Here is a 23,756-nt window from a genome sequence, read left to right as displayed (position 1 = left end):
TCCTGTGGTTATTCCACTACATCTAAATTATGAACATTTAAAAAAAAACAACCTGGTATGATACAGTCAGTTCAAACACACAGAGCAGAATCCAGATAAAAGCTCAGACTCTTAAGTCTAAATGAGTTGCAAATGTGGTTTGGACTTCATAACAACATAGATGTGGTGTAGAACCTCTTCCTCAGTGAAAGTCATGCTGATAGAATCCTCGGAGGATCCAGCAGGAGCCTGAGCTCTTCCTGCGGACAATGCTGTAGCTCTTCTGTTTCTCATTGGGTCGCTTTGGCTGCTGTTTGTTCTGCTGCTGCTGCTGCTGGAAAAAAAAAAAAAAAACACCACCACAGGACCGAGGCGGGATCCAGCTTCACATCAACTCTCCGAACCAGGCAGCCCACAGGTTGCAGACATGCATCACTGAGCGCGCGGTCCGGACGCGGGAGGTGAGATGATTTTCATCCCTAACTAGACATCTCATGCTTTGTTTGCGATTTCTTTTAAAAATGAAAATAAGTAGCATAGTGATAGTTGAAACCAATCTTCATAAAAACATTTAAAACTGCGATTTCCTCTTATGATTCTATAATTGTGGTCAAGCTCTTTCTGTCATATTGCATTTGGTGAACTTTTACGCAGTCCTGACTTTTTGCTTTCAAGTGTCTAAAACGTGAGCAAACATCGCTTTCAACATTTGCATTCAACTTCTCATCGTTTACGTGCTCATTGCTAGAGCGGCGCATCGCTCTGCGTGCCGCTCGGCACAGAGCCTGCTCGCATATTGATTTTTTATTGATTTTATCTTTTTTTTGCATTGGAATCTGGGTTTTATTGGGAACCTCGGGGCTGTGTCTGTGGGAGTGGGGTGCCTGACACAGGCTGTGCTTCTCCCACGCTCCTCGGGGAGCCTCCCGCTGCAGCTGCTGGAAACATCTCGCTGCTGCGCTCACCAGAGCGCGCCCGGTCGCTTGGATGCGTTTGTGTCTCACTGCGCGAACCAACAGAACTTAAAAAACGCCGTTTCAAATCGTTTTCATATGAGGTTTATGTGTGCTAATTACTGTGGCTGAAGGCTTGGCGGATTTTATACCGTGTTAATCAACAAGTAGCTGACTACGAGTAATTGCTTCCAGTGGCGTGCACAGACATTTTGGGGGACAGGCGATCAAGGGGGAGGAGGGGTCTGTGGGAGGAACTGCCAGCTGCGTTACTAATGTCAGATTTTTAAAAAAAGGCTTATATATCTATTTCATATCTATAGTCATACATGCTACCTTGGGCCACACACACTATACACAGTAAAAACAAACAAAAAAAACCCCCAAAAGATTTCAGAAGGGGATTTATTTTGTCCAGGGAAAAAGGGGGCAGGCGCTCTACCGCCCCCTAGTGTCTATCTGTTCATGTCCATGATTGTTTCCAACAAAATGCTAACAATTACGCCATCCAGCTTTTTATTTTCCTGCTTTCTTTACTTCATATCCATTTAAGTCATTGAAATATTAGTGATGTGAACATCCTTGAATATTCACACCACTTTTCATAACTTTGTACCTAAGAAACACAAACCTCAATGCATTTTATTTGCTTCAGAATCTGATGTACCAACAGAAGAATAACTACAAGGCAAAAAGAGAACCCCTGATTTTGAAACACCTGGATACAATTTCATGTGCAACTTATTGTCTTACTAGGTTTACTAGAGAACATTAGTGAGCGATTAGCATCATGGAGATCAAGGAGATCTTGGGAGAGAGAGTTTGTGGAGAAGTTTAAAGTAGAGTTTGGTTAGAGATACGTGTTGGATATCTCACAGAAGAAAAATAAAAGAGTGGTACAACTGCAAACTAGCGAACGCAGTCACTAGAAGAACCGTGCAGATCAGGTTTGAGAGTCTGGTAACAGGACAGCTGTTGGGTGTTTACTGCAGGTGGGCAAGAAGAAAGTCATAGAAGAAAGTCAAACAACTTCCTGTTTGTAGTTTGCCATGTAGAGAAGCTCAACATCCTGAAAGAAAAGCTGTTGAAGGTGCAGAAGACTGGACACTGGGATGGAGCTTCTCCATTTAAAATGACCATTGTAAATGGTCATTTAAAATGACCAGAAGAAGACTGTTCTTCTTCCGAGAAGAAGAACAGTCAAAGGCTTCAGTCTCTAGATGTGCAAAACTGGTGGGGGACACATCCCGGGGCACTTGCCACCAAAAGTACTTGTTTTAATTTTAAGGATTTATTTATTTGGAAAGACAAACATTTTCTTCTTGGTCATTAATTACAGCTCTAGCCATTCAAACTGATCATAGGTGAGGATGAAAGCAGAAAGTCCAAGTGATTTATAACAACAACAAAGTTGAACAAACACCAAAAGTATTTGACTTAGGGACAAATATGAATTTACAAATCCAATTGAAATCTATCCAGATTTTTGTTTGTAGAATAATAAGAATATCCATGAATTATTTTCCTTCCTCTTCATAAGTAGGAGGTTTTAGACTTAAGACTTACTTTATTGTCTTTGCACAAAGACACACTTGTGAATTTGTCCACAAAATGTCGTTGCTCGGAGCGCACACAACTCTTCAGTGTTGGATCTAATCACCCAGAATCCCAATAAAATACATACAATTTGGGATTAAATGTGGAAAAAGTTTAGAGGGCATCATTTAAACGTATGGGAACAATCTGTAAATTAAATGGTGCTGGGATGTTTCCACCGCTGCTTATTATTCACCCTCAGGCTGAAAATGACACAGACATCAGAGCCAGTTGAACATGGCGCCCAGAAAGTCCAACATAGTGCGGTTTTTGATGCGAAACTATTTGCAAAAACAAGAAAATGGCGAGGGGAAAAAAAAGAACTAGAGAGATGGATGTACAGAAGATGGAGAGAAACTACATGAGATGCAGCAAGAGGAGCGACTGAGCAGGGAGGCGTTGCTGGCAACGGTGTGGAGGTGGAGATAAGCAAAGAAAGAAAAAGGGAGAAGCCTTGATGAAAGCGTGTGGTAGGAGCTCTGTTCTGCTGCAGAGAGCTTTGATTGCAACATTAAGGAGGAAAACACTGAAGGCAGAAAGCCGGCGTGTGTGTGTGTGTGTATGTGACTGATTCCAGTCGGCCAGATTGATTAACTGACCTCTAATCCTCATTCAGTTGACTTGCCTCATCAATTTGTTGCTGGACAACTTTCTGTCCACCTTCTCTCTCTTGCCTTTCAGCGGCCGGCTGTTTCGGCTCCATATTTCATGTGTGTGATGAATAATTCAGGGAAGCAACACTTAGAGCTCCGATGCTCTCCTCTCAAACCTGAAGCTAGCATTTGGAAAGTCTACCTGAATAATGGATCTGGCTTTATTCGGTGCAAAGTGGCTGAAAGGCAGACGCGACAAATGTGACCAAATAATCTTCTCCTGTTTATCGTCAGTTGAAGGTTTATGCAAACAAAATGTGAAAAAGAGAGAGCAGTTTAAAAAAAAAACAAAAAAAAACTTAGTAAAAGAAATGCTTTTACTTGATTTTTTTTCTTATTTATCCTCTCCCTCATGGTGCTCTCGAGGTTTTTTTTTAAAGCTTTATGCCTCTGAATATTTTTTTTTCCAGCTTCTCACTACCTGCAGCAGAAAATTACATATTTTTTACTCACCTGAACTGCTAATAGAAAGGCCAACTTGATCCAGTGTTTTCAAATTTAACCCAGTTTATCAGGCTTGTACGCTGGACAGCTACACCCGTCCTTGCTTATGACCACATTGTACTCACAGATTATTGTTAATACATATAAGACACGTTGCATAAATAATGCCTGCGTCACGACATACCTCTGTAGGCTGATAACGTAGGTGCTGCCTGCTTTTTGTAGCTGTAACTGGTGCTGCATTTTCATATTTTATATTCCACTGTTGCACTGTCAGTTGAAGTTTCTGCCTTGACAAGCAAGAAAAAGCAAAGTCATGGAATCACATTCATAACCCAGAATGCAGCGCAAATTCAGTTGGTCATTAATGTCAATTGGTAAAAAACAAAAAAAGCCCAGCCTACTGTATGGAGTAATTTGTTTCAGAACAATTCCACAGATTAAACAAGCAAGTGGCGACAGTGGAAAAGAATCCCTCCCTTTTAACAGGAACCAAAACAAACAAAAAGGCACCTCTTCAGGCATACTTTCTACAGAATACAAAAACAAACAGTACACAGAGTAAATTAAATCTCTTTCAGTGGCTCAGTTCAACAAAAGACTACAGCGCTGAGCCAGGAGAACTTTCTATGAGAAAGTCCAGATGATGATGTCATGGCTTTGTAGGCTTCTGATAAGTTGATCCACAACTTTTGTGTCAACTGTAAGTGCATCTGAGGACGGGTATAAGGGCAACACCTCAACACAGTGAGTCAGTGATTGACTTTATGTAAAAATAAAAATATATCGGGCATAAAAATAACGGCGGACCTCCAAAAGCCCGAAAGTGCAAAATTCATCTGTTGAACCTATTAAAGCTGCAGCAAGTAAAGTTTATATATACATTTATATATATAAAAATGTTTTGTAGATATTTGTTAAAACTGTGACTATGTCTGGACAGTATATTATGAGAGAATCTGTGAACAGATGCTGTTGTGAGTGCTAAGGCTAGCTAGCATGACCACCAATGACAATAGATAAACTGTTTTCCTGCAACGGTAAGTTGTTTCTCAGCACAATGAGCAGTGCGTAAACGGGGATGATTGACTGCACTAAGTCCCTCCCCCCTGACTCCGATTGGTCGTTTTTTATTGGAAGCTGTGAATTTCTTCAGACGGCAATAGTAGCTCAAGAAGGAGGTAGAGGAGTTAAGATTTTTTCCCCCCACAGATTATCTGTCTCATGCTATCACAACATGGTGACAGTTTTAACAAATATGTAAAAATCTTTTATTTTTAAAAGACATGCAAGATATGCAACTTTTGAGAAAGTTGCATATTGCAACTTTCAATACAAAGTGTAAGCACCATGGCAATGTGTAGCCATCTTGCAATTCAGGAAGGAGCATTCGAGGAGATGAATGTTTTTGTGTGCAAAGTGCACGTGAACTAATATGGAAATGAGTTTATTTGTTTCATTGTGCAAACAAACAAATCCGTAAGGTGGTAAATACTTTTTCTCATTATTGTTTCCTTTTCCTTCCTCCTCACAGTTATAGTCTACTTTGTGTTGGTCTATCACATGAAATCCAATAAAACACGGAGACGTTCGTTTGGTAATATAAAGAAAAGGAAAAAGGCTTAAGAGGCATGAACACTTTTTAAAGGACTGTTTTACTGGGAAAGTCACAAAACGTCCAAGGACTACACTCCGTCCCTCAGGAGGCGCGTTGACCGGTCTGTGTGAGCAGGACAGAAATAGAGCTAACCGACCCGAGGAACCTGTGGCTGATTTGTTAGACGCGTCTCATCTCCTGGTATCAAACATTCACAGCTCCGTGTTACACTCCTGACTTTCATCATCTCTGCTTTCAGCCTCACCACAAAGCCATTTAGCGTAGACTATAAGCAGGAGTCTTTGGAGAGCATCTTACTCACTGCATGCGCTGCTATGTGTGTGGCATGGTCGAAGGTGTGTGTGTGTGTGTGTTTTTGTTCTCTCTCGGGCCAATTGAGCTGAGGATGAGCAGTGGCCTGCAAATATCTAACTGACATTTTGTCTCCATCATGGTGGCTGATCTGGAGCGAGTTCTCCAATAAGCTTGATTCTTCTGCTGCACAGGCACTTTTTGCTGTATATTCTCATGTTGCTTTTATTTTATTTTTTTGTTGCTCATCCATTTTGCAGCTGCTTCTCAGGTTTGATCCATGTAATGTGATGAGAGTATGAAGGTATTTTTCATGAAAAAAGATTTGTGACTGAGAAGTTGAAGTCAGAGAGAAAAATCATAGAGAAGTTTTGCAATTTTACATTCGACATACGGCAGTTGCACCTCTTCAAATTCTTAAGTAAAAAGTCCACAAATTGTATTTATTATATATATTAAAAAAGTTACACTTTTACATTTTTGCCCCCAAATGACCCAGAACAAATGACACATACCTATGTTGGGGGTGGGAGAGGAAACAAAATAAATTATGAATATTTATGACTCGCAGACACAAAACTACTGCTAGACCTTCACAGATAAACTACAAGAAATTAAAGATCTTAAATGTAGTAAAAAATTAAGTGTATTTTTCACTGCACCAAAATATTTGGACCAAAAATACCTTCATATGAGACTCATTGCTCTACTTGCTTTGTGCCCACGCTGCTGCAGCAGGTGATGGAGGTCAACTTTTTTTTGTTTTGTTTTTTTTGCACAAATTTTTTTTTTACGGAATCCACGAGGTCAGGTTTTACCAGGCCAAACACGTGAACAAGTGACTGCATGTTCTGATTTATTCATAATCCACAAGTTGCACCTGGAACCATCTTTAATTACATCTGACCATTAAATTAAACCCCGCAAATTATGCCACATTGGACGCTTTCAGCGACAGAATATGACAGAAATTTCATTGTCATGACAGCTTCCCTTGATTGATTTGACAGCCTGATAGGATTTTAGGGAGCCTCTTTGAATAACTTTGCATCATAATGAAGATGAGCGTATTTGAACATAAACACGGCATGTCAGCCCTCGGATGAAGAGAAAAGTGGAGGTATTTAATGAATGCCTCCTTGTTTACTTAACATTTCGTACTGCAGGAGTGACTGTGCTAATGAGGGGAGCTTTATGACACTTAAACTCCTACTAATGTGGAGGATTATTATAATAAACAGTTAAAATGGCTATTTATTATTGAAGTTGATACGTTTTTCTATATGCGATAAATAACTTAACAAAAAGAAAACATCAGTACAGACAGTTAAATACATTTGCGGTTGTCGTATTTTTAATGTGAAAAGGAGAAGAGTAGATTTTAGAAGCTTTTAGAAGTTTAATGTGGGGTTCCATTAGTGTCAAAACTGTAAATGTAAACATCTATCTTATGTAATGAAATGTGTCTCTGTACATATGTAAGCTGCGTATGTAGCAGGCTTGTGTGTAAAATAATGACCCAAGTCATTTTTTGCCAAGAGAAATTTTGACCAAAAAAAATAATCACCACTTCTATTTTTTGCCAGAAGATGAAAAAAAAAAAAAAAAACGTGGCAAAAAAAGATTTAGGCCATTATTTTAGGAAAGTGACGCTTTAAATGGCATATGTTGCATCTATATGCTGTGTGCTTATGTATTTGTAGGGATTCCATTAGTGCCAAAAATATGTTCATGTGTTAATGGAAGGTGTGTATGTTGCCTGCTTAGTTTATGTCCTTAAATCTTTATATTTTGAAAGTCTGTTGTTTAGAGTGTAATCTCCTCTGACGTCATCAGCTAGCGTAGCAACATGGGACCCAGTGACTAAAAAAAACTTAAGCTCAGGAGAAACCTGAGCTCTGTTCTGATCACTGTCTTAGAGCTAATCGTGGGAAGAAGAAAAAAAAATTAATAACAGACTTCCTAATACAGTAACTCCACAACACAGCGTCTTCAGTCAGAGGCCACTGCTAACCCACTGCAGCACAACCCTCTACAGGAGATCCTTCCTCCTCACAGTTGTTTCCATCTGTAATGACTCTTTAGAGACATGCATGATCAGAAAGCCTTCTCTTTTCTACTTACCGTAAGAGATGCAGTGACATCTGTTGACCGCTTTTGGGCGGTTTTTAGCTGGACTAAAAGAAAAGAGTAAAAAAAACAATAAAAATATTACGATCAGTGAATGCACCACAGCAGCCGCCGCACTCGTTGGGTTGGAAGTTGTTACCATGGGAAGCGAGCTCAAAGTTAGCTATTTTCAGTACCAGCGAGGTCTTTAAAAACAAAGTCAGAGGAATCACAGAAACCATTAGAGGCTTTGTAAAACGTATTTTAGTTGGCCGGTTATTCAGGCTGCTACAGCAGAGTGAGACTTCGGTGGGTGCTGGGCTTTTCACGCTTTCATCATCTTGGACTTTTGCTACTTTGCTTGGTTCATAGTTTATTTTCTAATGCCAAATCAAATGAAGCTGGTTTAGAGTTTTGCTTCTTGGTGTTTTTGCTGAGTTTTTTTTGTGGATTTTAAGCTCCCTCTTAGACCAACCCACTAATAATAGAGTTTTTATTGACTCCTGTCTAAATGAGGTCTACATGCAGCTTTAATGTGTAAATCACAGCTTTTCTTAACGGACCCGTGTTACGTAGGGACACGTCTAAAACAAATCGTTCCTCAAGAAAGAGCACACATTTCGTTTGTGCATGACACACCGTGTGGTTGACAATGAAAACTGTTTAAATCACTGTCTCCAATAAACATACAGACTCAAGCAGTGTGCTCAGCCTCTGTATGCAGAAGGTTTACTTTACTGGTGCAGCTGTACCCCGCAGGGCTCTGTAGGCAGTAGTTTTTGTGCTTTATGCTGTGATTGGCATCGAATTAGAAATTGGCAGATCACTCTCTCGTGACTGCCTTGTTTTTGTTCGTAATTTAACCATTTGTTATAGTTCTGTAATGACAGAACTGTAGATGATTTTTGGGGAAGGGTCAAACTGGAGTAACAAAAAAAAAGGATTTGTAAAAGTGGAACTTGGCCTCATTTTGTGTAAACCACAGTATTACAGACAGTTTTTCTAGGATCATTCAGAACAAATTGTTTAAAAATGCCTGCGAGGGCTTGGCAGACAGAAGAAATCCTCCTAAAGATGCTCATTAAATCTTGTTTTTTTTTCTGTTTTCATTTGCAACACAGAACACCAGAGGGGAAAAAAAAGCACAATTTCTCGCCAAGCTCACTCTCCAGAAGGCAGAGTGAGTGCTTTATAATGTTTTATTTATGTGACCAGACCAAAGCTGTTCATTAATAAAAGGCACCAGTCGGTATATGAAGCTTACCGGACTGGAGTGGCCAGGGCTTGAATCCAATTGATCACTGAAAAGATCTGAAAATGTCCGACATATTTTTCCCATCCAACCTGATGGAGCTGGAGGAGAAATAGAAAGAAAATTTGGCCAAACTGCATAAAGATAGGTGACTGGAAGCTGGTGGCTCCGTGTTCAGAAAGATTTGAGGCTCTAATTGCTGCCATCAAACAAAGTATCAAGCAAAACCTGTGACGTGATTTACTGGTTTTCTGTTTTTGATAAATTAGCAAAAATCTCAAAAGAGAGTGTCAAAGTGTTTATGATGTTGAGGAAAGAAGTAAATTTAATAAAACTTGGAATAATGCAGTAATATAACACAATGTTAAAAAATGAAGGGCTGCAGATACTTTCTAGATGCACTGTAGATTTGTCCTATAGTTTATGGAAAAGTTAATGGGATGTAAATATTTTTGCACGGCGCTGCATGTTTGATCTCTCACAGTGTGTGTCTGCCTCATTCATTACACGTTTTGGTCTACAGTTCTTGCAGCGTTCCTGTAAGATACAGAGATCATGAAAAACTTTCCATGTTCCAAAAGCAACCCCAGGGAAAGACTACGCTTTCTGATGCAAAAATTGTCTTTAGTTTTAAGGTACTCAAGTCACAATGAACAGAATCATGAGGAGGATATGATTGGCTCAGTTGTCACTGAGCGCATACTTTACACATCTTGTTATTGTTACCGTTATTATTCAACCGTGATCTTTTTGTTCTGTGATTCGCAGCGTTTCTATTTCCAACCAAATTCCTCAAAATAACCCCGCTCCTTGACGGATCCTCCATTCATGTATCCCCTCTTTATCTCTCATTACTAGCTCTGTCATTTTGACAACCTGTTACATCAGCATGTCACGCAGGAAAAGCAAGATTATCTCCGCTGCCATTCATCTTTTTAATCTTTGAGCCGCCGCCTCTGGGAGAAGCCAATGTGTCCAAAGCTGTTCAATTATACATGCCAGGCGTTCTCTTGTCTCACACTTTCTGGTTCCACACACTGGAGGGGAAAAGCACCGCGGATCAGATGTGTGTGGAAAGTGGTGCTACTCTACATTTGTGATTTTATCTGTAAATCTGAGTCTCTGGTGGTGTGTGTATATTGAACAGAATGAACTATACTGTCACATTACTGTGACACGATGTTCAGAAGTTTAGTTGGTGTGGCAGAAATTATGTTTTTGATGCGTCTGATTGGAAAAGGGGCAGCATCGATGAGCATTGACTCAATTTAAAATCTGAGATTCCAACACAGTAAAACTTTTAGGGTTCAGTTTGATGCTCTAAATAGTGATTTCATGTTAAATTTAAGCTGTAGTGAAAAGGTTACGCAAGATGCAGCTGTGGAAAAAAAAAGAAAAGAGACCACTTAAAATGATTAGTTTCTCTGATTTTACTCTGTGTAGGTAAATGTTTGAGTAAAATGAACATCGTTCTTTTATTCTATGAACTACTGACAAAATGTCTCCAAAATTCCAAGAAAAAAACATTTAGTATTTATTTGCAGAAAATGAGAAATGGTCAAAATAACGAAAAAGATGCAGCGCTTTCAGGCCTCAAATAATGCAAAGAAAACAAGTTCATATTGATTTAGGAACAACAAAACTAATGTTTTAACTCAGAAAGAGTTCATATTTGGTGGAATAACCAGGAAGTTTTCAATGGGGTTCAGTGCAGTGGGTCTTAATATTTCCCAGAGCAGAAATATACAAAAGCAAGAGTTGTTTCTGGTTGGTAATGATAAAACAGTGTTGAAGTATAATCAAAACCAATGAATTTTTATTTACTTGTTATATAAAAAAAAAAACTGCATTTCAAAATGTATTTACAACTTCCTGACAGGTTCATACAGTCCCCCTAAAGAGACATTGAAGGAATAAATGTAAAAGAAAAGCTTACTCCTACCAACATCATTTTAAGCTCCTTGATTCCAATAAATAATTGTAGAAATTTTAAATATGTTTGTATACTTCAAATGACCATGACAAAATGAAATAACAAAAAAAGAAACATCAAGGTTAACTGTTTCTACAAAAATGGTTTTTCAAATATCTTCTTGTAAAGAATCTGGGTCTACAGCTGACTAATTCAGGTTTAATCAATCCATATATTCCAATTACAACACACATGCTTAAAAATAGCACAGGAAAAGTTTTAATGGCACTTTTGAGAAAACTAGAAACCTCGGTTGTTTTGTGTTGTCAACACCAGAATTTCTTATTAGATTTCAAACATCTCAACTTGAGTATAGAGGAACTTAGTTTCAGTGGTAGCAGTCCAAGTATTTTTAGATAATGAACATGAGGCGTTCAAATGTAGTTCAGATTCCAATAAAAACAGTAAAATGTCCCTAGAACAGAGCCAAGTTGGAACCTCTCAATCAGAAACCAACTTCAGGGGCGACTGTGGCTCTATGGTAGAGTAGTACTAACCTTGCGATCGGAAGGTTGTAGGTTCGATTCCAGCTTCCTCCTGCCACGTGTTGATGTGCCTCTGGGCAAGGCACTTAACCCCAAATTTACCATTTACCATTCAGCATCACTGACTTGACGCTGGTGGAGCGCTCTCTTTGGTTTCTAGTCTCTACTTGATCTGACCGGCAAATAAGCAGAACTATTTTTTATTTGAGTGCTAATGCTGCTCTCTGAAATGATGGCGCCCAGGGTGGAAAGCAACATCGATTATGTCTAGCTGCAGACACACTTCCCCAGGTGTATACAGGTGTAAATCTGTCAAATTACATATGAGAAATGACAAAATTAGTGCCTAAAAAGGCTGATCATTTACAGACTGTACTTGTTCCCATTATTGGTTTCTTCAAATCTTGGAAATATTCCCGGTTTCAATCACCTGGAGGAGTAGTTGGTGATCCTCTTCCACTTGTGGTGACTTAAATAGATAAATTACGTCCAGAAATGCAACGACTTGTACACTTTCCTGCCTTTGACACTCAGCTAGTTAGCAAGAGTGGCCATGCTGTTCTCTGCCAAGACTTTTATCTGCATTTAGAAAATGATCTGTCTGCAGAGAGCTAACCTCAAAGATTCAGTCTAATTGGACTTTTTTTTTTTAAAGATTGAGAACATTCAAAGCTGTTTCCTCTCCAGGGTCAGGCTTTTCAGCAAGCGTCACACCGGCTGATGTGCGTGCCACATGAGCAGCCCTCTAATTAGACGGTGGTGCTTTTAAAAATAGTAACTGGACTGTACTTTTGCCTAAAAAGCAGCGGGTTGAGATCACAGTAGAGCTACAAATCTCCTAGAAATAAACTTTAAAAAATAAATCTGGAACAGCCAATCCAATGATGTCTGCAGGAAAACCAACATAGCACAACGTCACCTTTCTAAACTTTTGGCGAAAAAAATGACTGAGGCCATTATTGTAGGAAGGTGAAAATGAGTAGGACTCGGCGTAATCCTTCGGTGATCAGATTGCTCTGCTGCTGTGATTTTAAGATTGGGAATATCTTTCCACCTTTGCTCCTTAATGTACCTTGAGTGTGTAGCCCGGTAATCATGCAGCGTTTCACTCAGGCAATCATGAGCCTTTAGAGACCAAAGCAGCCTTCTGGGGGCCGCTGGCGACCAGGAAACCGTGAGCTGCTGTAGAGGAAGGCTGATGTAAGACTTCAGAGTGGAAAAAACTGCCACCTCTGCTCTCTGGGACAGCTTGTTTACGAGCACTAGCTGTTTCTTCCCGCTTCTTCGCTTCCTGCCTTCATTTTGCATCTTTTACTCCCCGCCCTTGTCTAAAATTTTCTCTCCGGTGTTTTGGGTAGCCTACTTTCAGGTGCTGCGCCCCTTTCCAAATGAGAATCCTCTGCTTCACCGATGGTGAGCATTTCCATTTCTATCCTGTGTTCATCTGAAGCCTCTGGTGGCAATCAGCCTGCTCCCCATCACGCCGGCTGGGAGCGTGAGGCGGCGAGGCCAGCTGCGGGGCTGACTTCTGCGCACCATCATTTCCGAGCGTGCCCGTCTCATCTCACCCTTGAACGTTTTTCATCTGTTCCTTCAGCAGTTTTCCTCTCTCTTTGACTTGCCACGGCTTATTTCGCGCCATTAAAACCAAAACTTAAATGGCAGTCGACACTGCTCTTTTAAAATGTACTCCAACCCTTTTTAACTCTTATGTTAGCGCTAGCTTTAATGCTGTTTAGTGGTATTTCAGATTAGGGGTGGGCATTTATGGTATCGGTCATCATTTAACATGATAAATTTCTTATGATAAGAAATGTGATTTATTGTACTCATGATAAATTCCAATTAATGATGTTTAAGAGCCCCCAAAACTGTCTGTATTGTCGGGATTGTAAATTTTAATAAATAGAAAATTTGATTAAATGCAATTATGGTTAGCGGTTTAATGATACAAATCACACTTCTTTATGACTGGTGCCCTAGTCATAAAGAAGTGAAGCGTATTACAAATGGGAATGTTTTTCAAGGTTGCTCTTGAATGTTTTTCAAGAGCAACCTTTGTGTTTGTGGGGCTTAAACTGTTGTGCCATGCAGTCATGGCACAACAGTTTAAGCCCCGAAGTAATAAATAGTTCTTATTGACATTATAACTGCACCAAAGTGCCACAAAATATTGTGATAAATTTGAAATCCATTTTAGGTGATAAACAATTAAACTTCAAATGCGTACCTTTGATTTCTCAATCGATTCTGGGAAGAGCATTATTTTACTGTCCACACAACAAAAATAGTTCTGGACCTTTTATTGCTTCTTTTTTTGTAGTTAAGACGCAGAAGCAAGCATGTTGTCATGACAAAACTCACTTCCAGTGTCATATCACCTTTGTTCTCGTTAGTGAGATCTCTGGTGCCGTTGCTGGAGCAACAAAGGACGGCTGAAAACCGAGTCCATCTGTCGACTGAACATTTCGTTGCTGTTCTGCAGATGTGCGTAGATGTGTACGTTAGGGACTTTATGCTCTTCTGTGGTGTTTTGTCATCAGTGTTTTAAACACTTGATTTAGCAACTTTCACTCGCCAGCTCAGATGAAAAGAGGCCGCGACTGAAATTGCTCTAAATCGCAGCTTCCTGCGGGTGCAATTAGTCACCACCCCCTTAATCAGCGATGAGTGTATTTTAAATGTTGGCTTTTAGCCTGTTCTCAGTTGAGCTGCTGCGCTCTCAGAATTAGATAACTTTGAAGAAAAAGCCATCAAGGAAGCCCTTTACATTTTACACTAGTTTTAGCTGTTTGGATTCAAATCCTACAGTGGACTTGGTGATTTAAACTTGGACATCCGGAGTCACTTTTGTAATAAAATAAAGCCTGTGTAATTCTTAGGGATTGTTATAAATTTGGTCGTTGTTATTATTGATTATCTGTCCTGTCCATCCACTGAGGAAAAACACCTATTTTGGCTGAAACTTTTGATTTTGCCATCATATATCACAGAAAAATAAATGTATCCCTCAACTAGATTCAAGATCATTATGCAACATAACTTTACCCATATTATGTGATTTCTATTTTCTCACTTTAGATCTAAACACAAAAATAAGCAAATCGAGATTACGAGAGAATTCATGTTTTTTCTCCTATAATTAGCAAATATTAACATTGTGCTGTTTTGAAAATATAAAACCTAACGTTAAAATGTTGTAATACTAAATACAAATCATTTCCACCAAAACATGCATGTTTATATCTTGTCAGCTACAACTCCTCAAAACAAATGATGTGCAAACTTATGCAGAGCGCTCCACCGGTGATTTGTATTCTCAGTGACCCAAATCCATTTTCTGAGTCTCATATGACTATTTCTAATTTTCCAAATAGCCATTTCCAGAGTTTATAATAACTAATCCGGAGTTCCAAATAGTTACCCCCATTTTCAAATAGCTATTCGTAAAATGCCAAATGATCAAAGTTCAAGATTGTCAATTCCACAGGTCAAAATATCTATTCCCAATATTCAAATACTGTTTTCCAATGTTTCAAATAGCTATTCTGAAAGATTCATGGAGTCATTCCCAGAGTTTCAAATACATATTCCCAAAACTTCCAAAAAACCTGTTCTCCAAGTTCCAAATAGCTATTAATAGAGTTCCAAAAAATTATTCCTAGAGTACCAAATCACTGTTCTAACAGTTCCAGAGAGCTAATTCTAAAGTTTTAAATAATTAACACCAATGTTTTAATTACCTATTACCTGAGTTTTAATGCATATTGGCAAAGGTCTGCAGAAAAGTGTTCCTGGGGGTTAAAAAAGGTTTTGTCAGAGTTGCAAATATTCCAGAATAGCTACCAAAGTTCAAAAATAATGCCAATGTGACAAGAGGTAAGACTGAGATGTAATAAGGTACGTGATGTTTCAAACAATGTCTGATTTGTCCGGTTTTTCTTAATATGCCTGTCGATGCTATTCCAATTTTATATTCACATAAATACGTTTGTGGAACCACATTAAAATAGCCACACCTACTCCATCTATACGACTATTAACATCAAAGAAACACAAAGCGATTTCAATCTTAGGGATGCTGACAGCAGCACTCCACCCGACCTAGTTTTTTTTGGATTGTTTCAAAAGCAAAATGCGATTTGATTTGATCGTGCTGACGTGATCCTATTTACTCAATGCAACTAATACCACAAATGGTTGAAAGATAAATTCCCGCAGAGGTCAATGTCAAAAAGCGGGAGAAATTTATTTGAATGAACATGATTTCCAAGGATTTTACTACCATTGATCTACGTATGTAAACTAGCAAAAGCCATCACAGATGCTATAAAGCCACTTCCTCCTCTGTGGAGATTGACTCTGTAGAGCAGACACGATTCCCTTTGCAACAGAAACAAGCCTCCAGCAGAAAGCAGCTCATGGAAAATGACCCGGCTGGTTGCGGCTGCACGGTGCGCGCGGCAAACAAATCCGACAGTGGACGAAATAGAAACAGACAGCGATCAAAATTGTAATCTTGGAGGTTCATAAGAGTGCGTGCTTATGGGGTTATGGGAATGGAGATGAGCTGAGGCAGTGACACGCAGGACTTTATTAGAGATGATCATCGTTTATATCACAGGTGAGTGGGTTGTCATGAAGTATCAATACATGACGGATCGTGAGCAGGAGAGGAATTATTGCTTCACAGTCGGAGGGAATATCCCTACAGACTATCGATGCAGGCAGGTTGGTAAATATGTCATGAATTGAAGGAGTTTGTTTTCATTTTGTGGTTTTATTCTAGATTGGGTTTTGTTTTCAGTTGTGTTTCTTGTTTTATTTCAGTACTCCATCTTACCTTGAAAATGCATCATATCTGTGTGTGTACTGTATTCTTTACTTCAAAAATATAGGCAAATTACTTATGCAGTTTTAGTGAGTGTCACTTGAGTTGACTTAATAAGTCTGAGTATGTTGTAATTACAAAAACAGCAGTCAAAGCTTATATTTTGGGGGTATATGTATAGCTAACCAAAGCCTTCTGAAGGCACATTATAACGGGAAACTAAAGAAGAAGAAAAAAACTGAAAATTAAATTATTTGATTCAAACAGTTCCTGGCTCCTGCTTTTTACTCACATCTCCGGTCAAACTTCAACAAAATATAGAAATGGTTTCAGTAAAACAAACGATCATATGCTGTGTTGCAACCCTACGCTCATGGTGCAGTTTCATGTGTGCAAATGGAAATGCCTCAAAGCTGAGCTCTCCTCTGAAATACAGATTCATTCTTGATGAAGTGGCTTCATTGATGATGTTTTGGAGTTTATCATTTCACCTTATACAAAGTGCTTTAATTACCTGCTGCTGCTGGTGGCAGCAGCATACTTGGATGACCAATTCCCACTGTCACATACCCTTTCACATTACTTCAATTTAATTATTTTATCTCAAAAAGCCTTCAACTTATTTAAATCAAGTGCTTAGTATAACTATGTGAAACAAATATGTTAAATCCACTTAGCCTATTCAATTAGTCAACTTCAAAATTCACTATAGACCTAAAAATTCACTGAACTTTGTAGCTTAATTGAATGTTACCAAACCTTGAACAAGTCAAGCTACAATCACTCATCTTTTTCAATTAAATATAATGTTACAGTTTATACTGTGATAAAGTTCTGAATGACAGGCTTTTACATTTTAGCTGCACTAAGACTAATTATTTATAATCTCAACATTTTAAATGTGCAACATTCCCTCCATTAATAACTGCTGGACTTCATCAAATGTGCTCTAATCTAAAAGTGTGTTGTTGTCACTAATGCGGTGAAAATCCTAATTAAATCATCTGTGAAAACTGTATTTGGCCAACCTTTTAAGATCTGTGGCCAAGTCTTAAAATAATAAAAGTAAAACATTAAGCAATCAACAACTGACCCAATTGAGCTGCTCTGTGATATTTTCAAAAGCCCCAGGAATCATCAGTGGCCTGAGAGAGAAAACAGACCATTCACAACCTTGTAGGGAAGCGACCGTTCACAGCGCAGCAGCGCAAATCTACAACTAATCTGAGGCAATCTAGCACCAACCTGCCAACATCATAGCAGGAGGGACAGGCTGCTCAGGATCCAGAGATAACAAGGATATAATTAAACTCCTTCTGCTATAATGTTCTTCCTGCCCTTTCCAGAATAACTCTATGACTCTGTTCAGCAGACCTTGAGCTGCGTTGGGTGTATTCTGGGGAAAATATGGCAAGAGAACAGAAAGAGTTCCTACAGAAAGATTTTGTCTTGATGATCTTGATAGCATGCACAATGTTGTTTAAACTCTGAAATGCTATAAATAATCGCTTTTCATTGCCTTGGAAAAAAATTGTATTTTCTCTTTTCCACATTTCTTGGCATATAACATGTTACACCCGCAAACGTCTTTGCCTTTTACAAAGACTAAATGTTATAAACCAAGACCAAGTAGCACATAATTGTGAAGTGGAAGAAAAAAGATACCCGTTTTATACATATTTAAAGGAAAGGTCTGAGGCATTTGTATTCAGCCCCTTTACTCTTGAAACTACTTTTAATGTAATCACAGTATAAATCCAAAAAGCCATGTTGGGGACATGGTGAAAATGTGGAAGAAAGCTCTGTGGTCAGCATAAATATTCTCTGACCTACATCCTAACACCATCAGTTTTCTTTGGTAAACAGGGAACTGGTCAGAGTTGGTGGGAAGATGGGTGGAGCTAAATACAGGTGAATCATGGAAGAAAACCTCGACTTCCTTGCACTTAACAACTATGTGATACTTTTTGTTAGTCCGTCACAAAAACTTAAACACAGATATGCATCAAGAGATGTCGCTTATTTCTACATGGTACAGCACATGTCACCTTAACTGCTAAATTATGTTTTAATAACTCGCTATGATTGGGTAAGTTCTGCCGTGAAGTTTCTAGTGTGCCGCTTTAAACACACTATATATTGGTATTACTATAGCAAGGACCTAGCTCCTCTTAAAATTCAGATGACTTTATATAACCGTGTTGTCTTCCACAGGCAGCAAAGCTCAAATTGTGGCTAATTTTATATCTTTTGCTCAAAGTGTTTTAGTGCTGATAAACTGAGTTCAGCTGATTACTTCCCTTTGTTCAGTTTGGCTGTGCCCCCTGAACTCCAGTGCAGCGTGTTGTAGCAGCCCGCGGTTCTAGCAGCTAACATGCATACAGTATCCCATCTGTGGCTAAGACAAAATGCTAATCAGTGACACTGATTGACAGCATGTTGATTGATACATAATTCAGAATTTGTTCTGTGCAGGAGATGGGTTTTATCAGTGTGCATATGCATGAGATTGACATATCTTAGCCAACATGCATTGGTTACAGTCTCATCTTGTGACATTTGAGTCCATAGCCACGCTCAGACCCTTTGGGAGCGACGTTTGGATTCTGTCCCACACAGTCCGTTTCTCATCAGTCTGCTTTGTGTTCTCATTTCTCCAGAACTGTCGCCACGCTGTTTTTCACCACCTCACCATGGAGGATCGGGCCGGTGCATCATGGGAACTAATCTGCAGGGGAACAGACACAACACACAACAAGGACTGAAGGGTCGTCATGGAGTCTGACAGCTACACCGCAGGCCCGGCCACCACTGACTGGATGGGGATACCAGCGGGCCTGGAGGTTACGGAGGCCCATCAGGATCAGGGAGGAGATGCCTCACCGGTCAGTGGTGTGACCTGGCACATGCCGTACTCACTGGGCTTCCAGATGTCGCTCACCGCCTTCCTCATGCTCGAGCTGGTGCTGGGGTTCAGCAGCAACCTGACGGTTCTGGTGCTCTACTGCTCACAGTCTAATTTGGTGGACTCTGTGAGCAACATGGTGACGGTCAATCTGCATGTGTTGGACGTAGCGGTGTGCTTGTTGTGTGTGCCGCTCACTCTGGTGGTAGTGCTGCTGCCGCCAGGACCCAATCTGGCCTTGCTCTGCTGCTTCCACGAGGCTTGTGTCACATTCGCCAGCATCGCCACAGCCATCAACATCCTGGTCATCAGCCTGGACCGCTACGACATCTCGGTGCGTCCGGCCAACAGGCTGCTGACAACACGGAGAGCGGCGCTGCTCCTTACTGCCGTCTGGATCACGTCGGTTGCAGTGTTTTTCATGCCTTTCTTGGAGGTCCAGTGGTCCGGTGCATCAGAAGCAGAGGAAACAAGTCAGGTGACCTCCTCAGTTGGTATTGGCGGAACAGCTATGCCAGCATGGCGGAACAGGACCCTTCTATGTGTCGGTGGTCAGGGTTATTACACAGGTCTGGGAATGTATTACCATCTCATACTTCAGGTGCCCATCTTCTTCGTCACCGTGGTGGTCATGTTGTTCACCTACTCCAGGATACTGAGGGCTCTGAACATCCGCATCGGCTCTCACATGAGGAAGAGCCAGCGGAGAAGGGGGCGCCACAAGAGACAGAAAGAGAGGAAGGTGGGACTCAGGAGGAACGACGAAGAGGCAGCAGGGGAACAGTGCACCATAGATGGTACCAAACAGCTCAGCCACCCCCCACTCATTCCTTCCCAGTCTCCAACCCCAACAGCTACCTCTCCCCCCGCCCAGTCCTCTGCCGCTCCTCTCATCGCCTCTGAGGCCGGCGCTGCCACTGCCCTGCCGGCCACCATGGGCGTCCAGGCCTCTGTCTCGGCGATAATAGCGCTGCGTCGGGCAGTGAGACGCCATCGAGATCGTCGAGAACGACAAAAACGGGTGTTCAAGATGTCCCTCATCATCATCACGACCTTCCTGGGCTGTTGGGCTCCTCTTTCCGTGACCAACATACTCATACTAAGCATTGGCCCCAGTGACGTCCTGGTCAGCCTGCGGCTCTGGTTCCTGGCCCTCGCTTATGGCACCACTGTCTCCCACCCGTTGCTCTATGCCTTCACCCGGCAGAAACTGCGCCGTGCCCTTCGTGCCAAAGTGAAGAAACGGGTGGTGTCTCTGCTGCAGGTGGACCCGTCCCCAGGGGGCACAGTGATCCACAACTCCTGGGTGGAGACCAGAAAAACCAGCCGACAGGTGCGGCTGGAAGCAAGAGAAGGCACAGACCGTCACCTGGCCGAGGCCCTTTGAGGCCGAGACCCTTGGGTCCAGCTGGAATAATTAAAAAGCAGAATAAGGTCGCAGGTGCGTTCCATCATGAACTTCACTGAAGCGAGGAGCCGCTGTAAAAAATGCAAAGAGCACATTTTTTACCTCTGGGAGACGTTTAAATGTAACCACCAGCAAGGCCCGGCTAAACACGGCTCCGCTCACCTCAGGCACAGGTTGAAACGGGACGATGTCGTCAGAATGGAGCACATAGCTTCCACACATGTAAATGAGGCTGTATTATTTGTACCTACTTTGTCAAATACTGAGGTTTATTTACACACAAAAAGTCTTTATGTAACTGTAACCAAGAATGGGTTTCTCCAGAGAATGATCTGATCTGCTCTCCCACTCAAATGATCTTATGTTCGTTCACTTTGAATACATGGATATTCTTCGAATCTAATCAATACCAGCCTTGCTTTCTATTTTGCAGAAGAAACATTTAGCAAGGAAAAAAACACTGCCACATAAACTTGAATAAACCTAAAAAAGGAAGGCTAAAGGATTTGGTCTAGAGATGAAGATCATGTCTCAAGACAGTAAAAGTGTAAAATAAGCTTTGCAGTTTTGCACAGATATAACAGGGTTATGTAAAAATTTGCATCAGCAGTTGATATTACTTCAACTTCTTTTCTTCCTAGTTTTTAACTAATGGTGTAACATCTTGCAGAAACTTGCAGATTAGCTGATCACTGCTTGTTTTTACTCTACTTTGTTCTGTCCAATACAGTGCCTCGCATAAAACAACAAAAAAGAGTGCCAAATTATAAAAACCAAAATAATACATGGTTACAATATTTTACGAACAGATCCAGTTGTTTGGGCTGGAGAATGAAGGAAAAACAACTAACACCCCCTGAATTAACCATCCGCATGATGGAACATGGTGTGGGTTTATTATTTTTTTTGGTAGAAATTTGTAGAAAATTCTGAAAACCATGTAACATTTTCTTTTCAGTTCACAATCATGCACTACTTTGCCATCCTGTGGAGTAAAATCACAATGAAACACAAAAAGGTTTAAAGTTGTAATGAGGCAAAAGATGAGAAGGTTCAACAGGTATGAATACTTATGCAAGGCACTGTAGAAACTGGCCACAGAGTTATATATAGTGTATGTTTTAGTTTTTTTCCTGATTCATAGTAAGCTCAAAAGACTAAATGTTGACAGAATTGTGGGTGATGACTGAGAAAATGAGTCAAACTAACCCTGTAAAATGGATAGACATAGCAAAAAAAAGTACTTTACATAAACTTTTTACGAAGCAACAGTGGAGTTGAGACCTTCACCAATGATATTTGGATAGTATTGAGTAGATGTCTGTAGCTCATTGGTGCAGTGCACTTTTTAAGAAACATGTATGTACAGTACATGTTGTAAATATCGCAAAGTTGTGATTTATTACACGGGATTCTTCAAAACAAGCAACTTGCCCTGAAAGCGTTTTTTGACCGACTTTTCTAGATTAGAGGAGTATTTCACACAAGACGGCAGCCGGCTCCTGTTCAATGGGATCAATGGGACTATTGTTAATATCATTATTATGAGGACACGTGGTTGCTGTTGACTTCCTGCTTGTTTGCTCACTCTTCTGAAGATATGCCCACACTGCATCCATGTGAACTGTCGCAATGCATTTTTGAATGTAAACAAATGGAAAATGCAAAATGATGTTGTTTCACACCAAGAATGTGCGATATTTATGTGTTCTCTATGGTGTTGATTTATAGTGAATGTATCAGAAATTACTTTAATAAATCTAAAAGAAAACATTAGGGACTAATTAGCTTTCTTTGTTGTGTACTCTTTTTCTATGAACTGTTTACATGTCAAGTTAAATGTTCAGTTTTTCTTTGCTGATGGCGCAGAAAGTCAACTTCAGTTTTCATTTTATCAAGTTGAACCATAGATCACCACTTTGACTTTTATTCTGTGTTTTCTATAGAGTAATATTCGATATTTTACATAAGACGAGATGTTAATGTATGCTATAATTGTTTTTTTTAATCAGAAAATTGATTTTAGAATAGTTTCGCTGGACCTCCTCCCTACTGACCTATTTGAGCTCCATCATGACGCCATATTGTTTCAGTATCCATGTCCAGCTTTGGATCCCTGTGTGGGCACTGAGCGCGTCCACCTGGCACCATTCAGCATGTGCTCCTCCATGTGAATCCTTCTGCACACACACCAGCTCTAGAGCTGGCAAAATTAAAAAAATAAAAAATAAAGAAATCAACTTTGCGTGGGTTCTGTGCTGTGTGGGAAGGAGGAGCTGCAGGCCTCAGCAGGAAAGTAAAAAAAAAAAAAAAAAAAAAAAAAAAAAGAGGGTCATCTATGTGGGATGAAGCCTGCAGGGCAAAGTAGGCTAATTCAGCAGAGAGAACAAGTAGGCCACTGATACCACAGATGATTTTTATCTGCTGGTTAAAAACAAATAACTAATATCACAGGTTTTGGGGTAAAATGAAAACAATGGTTTCATGTCTGCTATTTTATTTCAGCCAATCATTGTTCTTGACCCAGAAACTGTGTTGTAAATTTGACCTTTTTTTAGCCTTTAAGTCCTGCCCAAATTCAACCGAAAGAAAAACGATGATAATGATGATGATTAGGTAGGACTGGACTGTCTTTTAGATGCTAATTTGGCCACAAGAGCTAACATTTAAATCACATTTAGTTGTTAGTCATATCTCCATTTGGTCATTTCTACATTATGAATGCGACAATTAATCTATATTGTACTTTATCTTTTCACCTTTCACCAGTAGTATTTATTTTAAATGATGTTAGTGTGATAATTAAAGATTAAAAGCAAGATGACAAACTTTAGAAGCTTATTGATTGATTTTGATTACATAAGAAGAAACAGGAGATTCTTCACAATGCATTTCTCTGAATTTTATCTCTTTAACCACATAAAATATGATACAGACCATTCATCATTCATTCCTATTGGATGTTGAACTTAAGGTTCCTTGGAGATCCTTAACTCTCAAACTTCAGGGGCTTCTTTGGTTTATTTTCAACTAAGAACTTAGAAATCAGAGACAAAGATGCAGGGCACTGGCCACTGGACAACTGTTAAACTCAGAAAGTAAAGCCAGTTTTTCTTTATATTCAAATCGGGTTTTTGCTCAGTGGGGATACAGTTAGACTGAGTTATGTTTAATACATATATCCTGGACATGGAAGTATGCCGACTAGGACAGCAGCAGAAGATCCAAATATACACATGACACGATCTTTTACCTGAACG

General features: G+C 40.0%; 1 protein-coding gene across 1 annotated transcript; it reads left to right on the top strand.

Moving 5' to 3' along the window:
• Positions 1-332: 332 nt before the first annotated feature.
• Positions 333-22,671, top strand: LOC102235397 (probable G-protein coupled receptor 22). Its single transcript, XM_023324539.1, has 2 exons — positions 333-440; positions 18,844-22,671. The coding sequence occupies exon 2, from the start codon at positions 18,958-18,960 to the stop codon at positions 20,473-20,475; it is 1,518 nt and encodes a 505-aa protein (XP_023180307.1). The 5' UTR covers positions 333-440; positions 18,844-18,957; the 3' UTR covers positions 20,476-22,671.
• Positions 22,672-23,756: the final 1,085 nt, after the last annotated feature.

The sequence above is a fragment of the Xiphophorus maculatus genome, chromosome 20 (assembly GCF_002775205.1).
Source record: "Xiphophorus maculatus strain JP 163 A chromosome 20, X_maculatus-5.0-male, whole genome shotgun sequence".
In the NCBI taxonomy this organism is placed as follows: Eukaryota; Metazoa; Chordata; class Actinopteri; order Cyprinodontiformes; family Poeciliidae; genus Xiphophorus; species Xiphophorus maculatus.
Note: the sequence above shows the minus strand (reverse complement) of the source record. Positions and strands in the feature narration are given on the sequence as shown.